General features: G+C 50.6%; 1 protein-coding gene across 1 annotated transcript in view; it reads right to left on the bottom strand.

The window, feature by feature from the left end:
- Nucleotides 1-9,106, bottom strand: part of DPYSL3 (dihydropyrimidinase-like 3) — a 17,235-nt gene extending 8,129 nt beyond the window's left edge. The window contains exons 1-6 of the mRNA XM_009880903.1: nucleotides 9,018-9,106; nucleotides 6,488-6,672; nucleotides 5,262-5,426; nucleotides 4,975-5,036; nucleotides 4,479-4,559; nucleotides 2,118-2,186 (exon numbers count right to left, since the gene is read on the bottom strand). Of these exons, the coding sequence (XP_009879205.1) occupies nucleotides 2,118-2,186; nucleotides 4,479-4,559; nucleotides 4,975-5,036; nucleotides 5,262-5,426; nucleotides 6,488-6,672; nucleotides 9,018-9,037 (582 nt within the window). The 5' untranslated portion in view covers nucleotides 9,038-9,106. The remainder of the gene's footprint in view (nucleotides 1-2,117; nucleotides 2,187-4,478; nucleotides 4,560-4,974; nucleotides 5,037-5,261; nucleotides 5,427-6,487; nucleotides 6,673-9,017) is intronic.
- Between the last annotated feature and the right edge of the window lie 1,606 nt (nucleotides 9,107-10,712).

The raw sequence follows: 10,712 nt of genomic DNA, 5'->3' as shown, positions 1-10,712 counted from the left end.
CGCATTTTGTTTTAAGCAACAATCACCCTGCCTGTGGCTGGGGTGCAACGAGCTATGCGCTGGCAGGCTGTTCGCATCAGGGTCTGGCTGTCCTGCGATGCAGCTGCCGCTCGTCCCAGCCTGCTGACACCCACCCCGTGTTTCAGTGTCCTGCTGTTAGCGGAGGGTGGATTTCCATCACGAGGGATATCTTTGGACTATTACATCAGCCTGTGCTCAGCCTGAGCTCAACCTCAGAGTTTCTCCAAGTGTTTGCTCTACAGTTTGGCTTCAAGCTTCGGCATGAGAAAGTTCAAAACAGAAGCCTTAAAAAGACAATGTACCAATCAGCTGGTTCCCGGGGGAGGCCGGGACTGCCAGCTGCAGGGAACGCAGTAACTGCCTGCGGGCCCGGCAGCTGCCCCTGCACGCTTAACTCTCCCCGCAGCAGGGGAAGCAGACCTCTGCACCCAGACACACATGCACCCGTACACCTCTCGTATTTCTGCAGGCTTATTTGTTGCAGAGTGAAAAGAGGTTTATCTTTTCTGCTTAAAGACTCTTGAAACAGAAATTTAAACAAGAAAATATTTTTATCAGCATGCTTACAGACTTGAGTAGTTGACAGGGTTTAACATGTGGACAGGAGCAAAGAGAGCCATCACTGAATACCCTTCAGAGCAGCTTACAATCTGGAGCAGCACCATCCTGCCCTACCAAATCATCACCATCACCTGAGAGAAGAGCACGTCTTTAACCCACACTAAAGTCCCTCTGGGACAGGGCAGACCCACGGAGCTATAGACCACCCTCCCAATGCTTTGCCATCAACCTGCAAACTTTAGTGGGGGTAGGAGGGTCATTTGTGCTCTACCTAACGTTCTCCCAGGTAGAGGATGTTCTGGAAGAGGGACACGATTTATTTTTAAAGGCAATGAGATTGGGATTTGGCTGAAAGACGGTATCTAGAGTGTTCCTGAACTGCTCCCAGTTGCCTCAGGCTTTAATGGCATTTCAAGATCAACCACTCAACAATGTTTTACTGGCTTTAGATGAGAAGAACCGCATTGCTGTCTTATGATAATAGGACAGTTCTCAAATCCTGGCACAACCACAGCATCCCATAATTGCAGGTTAGATTGCCAACTAGTGGCAATGGGTCCAGAGTCATAAAAATAAATGGCAGTTTACACACAGAGGGACTCTGATCTACTGTATTTGACAACGAGTCGCTTCCCTGTACAGGAAAATGCTTTACAGTCCCGTGCTTCAAAGAGATTAAACACTGTATTACACTAAGCTATATATGTTGTTACCAGCCATAATACAGTCAGCTTCTTACACTTTCAATTTAAGCCAACTGATTTTACTTCCAGCAGACCATGAGGTACAAATCTGTCCCTGTGCTCCCCTGCTCGGCTTTGCTATTGTACCAAATTCCTATAGTTTTCTTCTTTTGTGTGCTGTGGAAAGTTAAAAGCACCTCTCAGTAGGGAGCTATCTCAAGAAAACCTATCTAAAATTAAACTCAACTCAGAGTAATGGACCAAACAGAAAAATACCCTGTGAGCTAAAATTAGAAGTAATCTAATTAGTGTCTTGAAAATTATTTGTAACCAGGAAATTCCCCCTCTCCTTCCACCAATGGCTTTGTCCGTCTGATTTTGAAACACATTTTAGACCCTCAGCAGAGATTAAGCAGGAAGAGGCTGGAATCTGTCTGCACGCAGACAGACATGAGCAGTGAATTTTCAGAGGAAATAAAACTCATCATTTGATTCTTCTGAGGCCTCTTACACCCGTGGAGTCAGCTATACAAGACAAATGCCCCCAAACCAGCCCCAGATGCTGCTACAGCCACACAGATCTTTTTGTTGATTAATCTCTGGGATACTCAGAAGCCCTTGCCTCTGCCAGGAGACTTGAGCAGGACTAAAAAATGCCACAAACGTGAACCTGACTCTTCCCTGGGCTGATGATGAACAAGACAGTGTTGCCGGTATAAATGGATACCCATAGATGCATACACACACAAACACATGATGCTCGCTTGGCCCCACTACATACACTAGCCCTACTGTGACTTGCGGGGAAAGCTCCTCAGTGCAGCAAGGCTGGTACCGTCCTTTGCATCTTACCTCCTCCGGTCTGCTCAGCACGTGGCCCTCAGGGCCGGTTATTCCCATCTCCAACATCCTGGTTTGTTCCTAGGACATGGAAAGGACAGAGGGACATTACAAGACTGTGAAACTATCAACCACACAGAAAAGCAGATCCCTCCTGCGTTGAGCCCTTCCCTTGGGACTGCCACTACCCTGTGTCCTGTGGGACCATTGTGCATGGTGAGAGGCTGCTGCACCCTCAAGGGGTGTGAGAGAGAAAGAGGGAGGGATGGGGAAACGGGAGTGCTTGGAGGGAGCACAGACACCAACTGAAACCTCTTTGAGGAAATAAGCACAGTGTGGAGGGAAAAAGGGTACAAAACTCGCCAGCTCCACAAACAGCACTTGATATGTTTAGAGTCCCTTTCCCAGGCCCTCCCTGGATCCCCTTCTGAAAAGCAAGTAGTCTGAGTAGAAACTATTGAGAAAAAAATCATTAAAGCCAATAAAAAAATTCTCCCAAGGTTACTGCTGGGTCCCCAGTGCTGTTATTTAATCGTTTGGATATCAGCAAGTGCTAAATCCTGTCCTGTATCAACTTTTACAGAAGCTGGTGGTGCGGGGTGTTGTTTTCCTGTATTAACATTATCCCAAGTATTTTGCTGTTATAAATAAGGACCACGGATGATTGTGTGTGTGCACGTGCTATGTGTGCTGGCCTGCCTATCTCCTGTCTGTACCCTAGAGATTTCTCTTGCATTCCCTTGTTTCATATGTCTCCCTTTGACAGAGGTCAAAGGAAACATGAAGGGGGACTTCATGGTCTGCCCTGACCAAGGCATGCGGGGACCTTTGTGACCCTCGCACCCTTACCCACGTGCTGTCTCTGCCTGTGGCAATGCACATGTTTGCTCCCACCCAACACCTGCCCTTGATTTGCAGACACCATGTGCAGTCGCACAACAGGCAACACTTCTCCAAGAGGTGTGGTGGGGTGTGAAGTGGATGCACAGCAGCAGTAATAGCAACCCTGTAAGCAAGCAGTTTTATGCACTTTTTCTTGTGTCTTGTAGAGTACTGAGCATATTATAGGCATTAAATAATGCCACCAATCTGTATCAGGATTGCGTAACTCCAGCAACGATAACAGATGTGTTCACAGCTGCCGGAGGAATGTATCACAGGATGAGGGTGCACAGCAGGTAAGTGTTGCGTGTTACCTTCTCTGACACCTCTGCCACAGTGGAAGTGCCAAGCAAAGACTTGACAATGCTCTTCTCCCCACCACAAACCACTCTTCCACCACCTACAGCACATCAGTCTGAAGTCTGGAGCTCTGCTCACATCCTAATTCTGTTTAGGCCATGCAGCACATCTCTCCCCCTGCAACCAAATTCTGGAGAAACACAGTCACCAGAACCACTAAAGGTAAAATAGGCTGAAATAGGGAATGGAGAGGGCAAATCCTCTGCCTGCTTCCTGGGAACCACCACCAGCAGATGACCACAAGTATCACATCTCTGTGCTAACAACACGCTGAGCCCTATCCCAGCCTGTGATGTTTCAGTCCTGACAGAAGGAAGCAATTCCCAGGGCTGTGAAGTGCTACCAACTAATAGTTTTGGGGCATTTTGTGGTTAGGCTGGTGCTGAAGTAGAGATCCAAGACTCCATCCAAGACAATTCCTCTGATCACTCTTTGTTTTTGTTTGAAAGAGCCATCCAATTGTGCACTGCAGCTCTAAAAAGTCCGAAGAAAAACTGATTCTTGTAGTCTGAGAGGATGTTTGAAGAATGACCTTAGTTCACAGTCCTTCAACTCTCAAGAATAAGAGAGATGGGAAAAAACAAGTTGCAGAGCATAACTGAGCAACATCTTCTCTGTCTTAATGAAAATCAAAACATTTGGACTTTCATCCAGCAGCAATTACAACACAGCAGGTCAATGCAGCCTACCCACATGAACACCAAACCACATCCCTCATAACAATTCCCTTGCAAATCCAGCTCCATCAGCTGGCTGCTTGCTTACAGCAGGGAGAAAATTCCTCTCTTGCCGCGGCACTTTTCAATACCCATTAAGACTCTTAGCTGATTATGTGCAAGGCAAAGGTCTTTGCCTCTCCACAACAAAGAGCTGCAGTTGGAGTGAACATATAGTACTTGATGGTCCACTCTTATCCATTTAGATAATCGCTAATTCACTATTTCAAATTTGCTTATGCACCATGTATTCACAGCAGAAAATCGTGGTAAATTTGGTATTGCTGCTAAGCAGCAAAGAGATCACCTTGCAAAAGACATCCATGCAGCTTTAGAGTCATTTTGTCAACGCCCCACACCGAATCTGCCTGGGACAGATTTTCAGTCCCTGCATACCTGAACAGCAGTTAGTTACCTGTGCAATTATATCTCCATTTTCAGCATGAACTTGAGCTATGGCACCCAGCTCTGCCAGGCAGCTGAATATCTCATACAGCTGAAACAGAGACAAAAAAAAGATGGTTACTGAGCAGGTCGCCCACCCTGGCCTGTGCATGACCCCAGCAGCCCGCACGCCCTTCAGCCCAACGCCCCGGCAGCAGCCATGCCCGGCATGGGCACACCAGGACCAGCTCCAGCCATGCTGGGCAGCACTCTGTGAAGGCCACAGCCGCCGGCGGATGCTCTTGGTGATCTCCAGGCCAGACCTCTGCCTCCTCCTGCAGTGCGGGTGCCTGGCCGGCCCACGGCAGTCACACTGTGCCCACAGCCCTCCCAAGGCAGCGGGGGCAGAGGAGAGGAGCCGCGAGGCCCAGCCGGGAGCAGTGGGCCGCCTGCCGCCCCGGCCTCCCTGTGCCCAGCGTGGCTGCCGTCCCCCGCGGCCCCAACCAAGGCGGCAAAGGCGGTCTCACCTCAGTGTTTGACATCTGGTACAAATCCTTGTAGGCCATGTACACCATGAAGGAGTTAACTCCTAGGGGCAGAGGAGAGAGGGGTGAGCTGGGGGCTCTCCCCACCCCGGGCTGCCTTCCCCGCCAGCCCTCCCGCAGGGCACAACTCCCACTCGCGCCATGCAGGATCCCGGCAGGCACTCCACAGTGAGAGGACGGACGACGGCAGGGACACCCCGTACCCTCCTTCCACTGGCACCACCCCGCAGCGAGGGGACACGTGTCGCCGAGACCGGCGTGCCGCAAACCTTTCTCCTGGACCATGGTGTGCAGCTCCTGCCGGACGCGGTCGCTCCAGCGGGGGATGTCCACGTGCAGCGCGTAGTCGCAGCAGGCCTTCCCGTCAGCCCACTCCCGCCACCGCTCCAACGCCTCCGCCAGGCTGGACTCGGGGTCTGGCACCACATGGTCCACTGCAGAGGCATGGCAGGGCGAGGGGTGGGCAAGGGCTCCCCGCCCGGTCACCCCACCACAGCCCCGCACGCTGCTGGGCACCTCCGTGATCCCAGGCTCATCTCCTCGGCAGCTTTAGGGCAGCTCGGAAGGGCAGTCCCCATCACTGCCGCAACGTGCCCAGGCTCCCCCAAGTGCATTTACCAGCAGGGGAGCACACAGGGCCTTTGCTTAATGGCCTTTGGCATGGGACCAGGGGTTTTTACAGGCTTCTGCTGAGAAATCAGCTGAAAGCTGAAGGGCCTTATTCTTCCTCATGCCCATTTCCACCCCATTAACACATAGCCTCCTCCCACACTGCAATACTAATGCACCTTTTATTGCCCACCCTGCAATCCCCATGCCTTGCCACAGTCCATTTCACGCAACTTTTTTTGGCCCACAGAGCAAGGAGAACCAGTAGGGGGAAGGCAAGAAACCCAGTGCTTTACTGGAAGCATCAACAGTTGCCCCTGCATCCCAAGAAACCCTGAAGTAAATATAGCTGTGACCACTGCACCGCAGTAAAATCTGGACCTCAAACCAGTGCACAACCGTGGCCTTCTCCAAGGAAGGACCACAGAATTCCCTTTCCTTTTTCATTAGCACTGTTTATTTCTGAGCAGTGCGGGATGCCAGGACATTGCTCTGTTCCTCTGCTCAGAGTCATCTGAGCACCATGCTGCCCTATTTTTATTTAACAGGGAAAAAAAGTTATGCCATTGTTCCTTTTTGGTGCTCCCCACAGGGGCACCAGTGGATGCAGACTGCTGGAAGCACTGCAGAACACGGGATCTGCAAGGGCAAAGGGTCTTAACACAAATCTCCTGTCCCACCACTCTGTATTACTAAAGGTACTGAAGATTCATCCCACTCCTTACTCTCTAGACTGCATTGACAGAGACCACAGAAAACTAGAGCACGCTGTCGGGGACCTTTAAAACAAAGATGACTGAGAAAAGCAAAGAGAAAAAGAAATAACTGGGCAACGTTTCAAGAGTGCTGGGTGCTGTCACATACGGGACCTGCCTGCTGCACTCACTGATCATGGTGGTTCCACCAGCCAGGGCTGCTTTCGTCCCTTGGAAGAAATCATCCACAGCTGTCATCCCCTTGTATGGCATCTGCAGGCGAGTGTGGACATCAATTCCTCCAGGGATCACCATCTTCCCATTGGCTTCTATGGTTTTGACTCCTCCAGGGACAATCAGATTGTCTCCAATCTGCCTGTGAGATCATACCAAGATGGTGAGCCACACATAAAGGGAAACCAGCCACAACATAATCAACGAACAGTTCAGCTAGTGAGAAGCCAGGTCATCTCCTGCCTGCAGAAATGCCCCGCTCCTTCCACTCCCACACCTGGGCTTGCAGGAGCCATCTCACTCTGCAGCAAAAGGCAGGACTGTCTGGCTTGCTTAAACCTACAATTTGCATAGTCCAGAGGTGGCTGACATCTGTCTGGCTGCTCTAGTGGTGTCTGTGATGGCACCCGCTGTCTGGGGCAGGCACTGGTTGGGGTAGCTGGGTATGGTCTGGTGGGTGTGCAGATCTCTGCAGTGTACGGTGAGAAGCTGCCTGGGACACTTCATACCCCACAGACTCACATGTCGGGCTCCTGCAAGCATCCTACCCATTCACCCAGGCTGCATGCTCACAAAACCCGACACCAGCCCTGCTTCCAGTAAGACGCACCCCTAATCTCTCCTCTTCCCCATCCTTCCGCCCACCTTAAGTAAGGCTCAAGTCTGAGGCTTACTTACAGAGAAAGATGATTTCCCAGTGTAATGCCGCAGCTGCTAGGCCAGCTCAGGGCTCGACAGGGACTTGTAATGCCACTCACGGCACAAAGCACGGAGGGTAAAGGGAAGCGTCCCTCCGGGGAGCTGGGGAGGAGCTCACAGAGCGCACAGCCCGGCTGGGCTCATGGCACAGCCTGGAAGCACTGGGCTCACCCTCCTCCCAAGGAGCACAGACAGAGTCCCCCCTCCCCAGGGCCTCCCCTCTCTCGTTGTCTCCTTCATGCCCCTGAAGGACATCTTTGCTATCAGCAGGGCCACACTGTAGTGAAGGCAGCTAAAATCTCAAGTACCTAAAAATATCTTCTGAAAACAGGAAATCTAAAAAGTTCCAGCATATATCTACTCATAACCTAAAATACCGTTATATTCCTCTGGAGTTTGTGCTGTTCTAGCCCACGACACTCTCCTCCCTAGATATATCCAGCCCTCCTGCAGGCCAGGTCACCCGAACCTTCGGACTCCCTTCACTCAGCCCCCCGCCCCCTCAATCCCTTTATCTGTCCATATGTAGCACTCAGCCTTCAAATCTCTTCTTTCAGAAATCCTATTTTCATCAAGCCTTCCTCAGTCTTCCCTGATAGATCAAGATAAAAGACAAGTTGGTTTTAGTGGAAAAATTCTGATTTCCTTGGCATGCTGGGGAAGTAAATGAAGACCAAATTCCATTTTTGGACCTCATTCAACCTTAATGACTTCGCAGATTTTTGTTTCTTAGAATACCAAAAGTTCTGTGGACAGAACTACTTGCTCCAGTGTCCTCACACAATAAACCAGCAGCTTTTCCCACCATTTTTATTGAGATGAATCCATCATCAAAGGAATTGAACTGCTCACTGTATTCACTTGTGAGAGCACTTCACTTCCAAAGCAATGAAATTCTGTGACCTCCAGGCTGCAGACGAGGCTAAGTGATTTGCCCAAGGATACCCAGAAAGTCTGCACCATGGCAAGACCTGAAGCTGGCTCTGATCTCTGCCTGGCCACGAGTACTAGTCAATCACAAATGCTCTTGTCCATGAGCTAAAAACAGCCTCATAAAAAAACAGCCCCACTTCTTGAAGTATTTCTCTGCTGGTGGATTTTTAAAGTATACCATTCTGGGAAGGTTGGATATTTTCTTCCTAACATAGAGCAAGTGATGCCTTTTCAAGCCCCTCTGCTAAAAACTACCACAGTTCTTTCAATTCACCCAGCTTGGAGCTGGTCCCAGTGTGATACATTTGCCACATTTGACTCCAGACTTTAAACAATGGAGTTTTTACTCCACCTCTGAAACGTACACAAAAAAAGTTGGGGAGGTGGGGGGTGGGAGGGAGCAGAGGTTTGCCTGCAATTTCTGAAAATCTCAAGGATGCAGATGACCTGCAGCACAGCTCTGTCCTTGTTGGTGCTAACAAATGGGATCTTGTGTGGGGTCATTCATGCTAATACCGTTAACACAGGGCAAAACAGAGTCACAGATAAATCTTGATCCTGGTGCAATTAGATACAGCATGGGCTATCTGATGGATACCCAAATGGATGCTGTGTCACAAAGTCAGAAGCCCAACTGCAATTCAGTCACTGGAGTTCCTATGCAAAGACGACAGGCCATCACGCACGTGCTCGCACACACTGCGGAGCGCTGAGCCTCTAACTGGAGCGGGCTATCAAGTTTTACTGGCTTGCAAGCTGGGTTCAGACTACGTCCACAGAAAGCCAATAACCATCCAACCTCTAGCTGATTTAAGGGGAGATGGAGATAATACACTGTAGAAGTCCCATACTTACTTTATGAGGCCATCCTCCATGTAAATGTCAGCATAGAATGACTGGTCATCATTGACTATTCTCCCTCCTTTAATAAGGAGACGATCACTCTGTGAAGGGAAGAACGCAGCAGTCGTCAGTAGCAGGCACCACACGCGCTTCTCAGTGGCCAGTGCAGTGCCCTTCTTGGTGCTCTGCAACTGCACCAGCCAGCTCGCCCCAACAGCCAGCACTGCAGGCAGTTCTCATCTGTACCAACAGTTGAAACAACAGGATAAGAGCAAAGATGGGAAACAAACATACTCGTAGGGCTGTTTCAGAATGGAACGGGTGCTGTTAGAAACACCACCGAGGTAGAATGAGTACAAAGGAGAGGCACTGGGGACACAGCAAATGTTCTTCCATAAAATATACAGACAGAAGTCAAAAAAGCTTCCTACACCACGCCATTATGCACATAAACCTGCAGGCAGCACAAGACACATACAAGTTTGTCACTAAGGGCGTGTCCTTAAATCTTACCCAAATACCATGCAAAATAAGTTGCATTAGAGAAGACAAATTTCTCTCTCTCTCTCATCTGTTACCACCTTGCAAAGACCATCAACAGGACAGGCAGCCCTGACAATGACGCATCTCCTATTGGAATCCGTCCCTCCCCAACGATGCTCAGGGTAGTCCTTCTGAAGCATTTCACAACATCACAGGTATACACAAGACCCAGGAGGCATGGAACCACGTTCCTGTCTCATCATTTACCACCTGCTCTGTTCTCCTTTCTACCGACCGAAGTGGCCAGCAGCCTTCTCTGAAGGAAAGCCGCCAGGCAGTGGGAGAGCACCCAGACCAGAACTGCTCTTATGCTCGTCCTATATTCATGCTTTTGGACTGGGGCAACCCAGCATCCCCTGATGGGAGAGAACGGACACTGTCCTGTGGGGAACAGACCCTATCCTGAGGGGAACAGACCCTATCCTGAGGAACCGTGAAGGCTGAGATTCGGCTCTTCTACCTCCACCTGCACAAGCCCGAAGAGCAGCTGCAGGCAGTACAGGGGCAAACAGCCTCACCTCACGCATGGCTGCCGTGTGACATAAGCTGACAGTGCTGTTCCAGAGAATATACGATCCTCCTGTCTGCTTAAAACCATCCAGCTCTCAAGCTCCCCTTACTTTCCTCTCTGCTCCCTCCCGGTGCCCACAGCCCAGGTTTTGGCGTGTGAGCACATCCCCCTTCCACAGAGCCAGCCTGGACCAGTGCCGACCGGAGCCTTCAGCAGGGCTCACGCACCAGCCTCACCCTGTCACGCTCTTGCACAATTAATTCCTCTACAGGGAACTGAGTTTGTTCTTCATCCGCTGCCCCAGGGTGATTTCTGGAAGTATCACCACAGCGGTGGTAATTCGCAGCTTCCCCCCGGCAACAGAAGGATGCGGGAGAATCCCCCTGTGTCCCTGTAGCCTGCGGCTGCCAAAGCCCCAAGACCAGTGTGCGTTTTTACTGCAATCTCATCCACACACAGTCGAGACAAAGAAACTGGGTGGGGAAAGGATGAGAACGCGCAGCGCGCTCAACCCCGGCTGCAGCTCAGCGCTGGTGCAGGGGGAAGAGCCACAGTCCCTCCTCGCTTCCCGGGCTGCACCCATGACCAGCAGCCCCAGTCCCAGCAATGGGGATTTAGTTTCCCCTCTCAGTGCAGCCGAATGCCACTCAGGA

Source organism: Charadrius vociferus, unplaced genomic scaffold (genome assembly GCF_000708025.1).
Source record: "Charadrius vociferus isolate BGI_N301 unplaced genomic scaffold, ASM70802v2 scaffold53, whole genome shotgun sequence".
Taxonomy (NCBI): domain Eukaryota; kingdom Metazoa; phylum Chordata; class Aves; order Charadriiformes; family Charadriidae; genus Charadrius; species Charadrius vociferus.
This window is presented reverse-complemented; position numbering and strand designations above follow the sequence as displayed.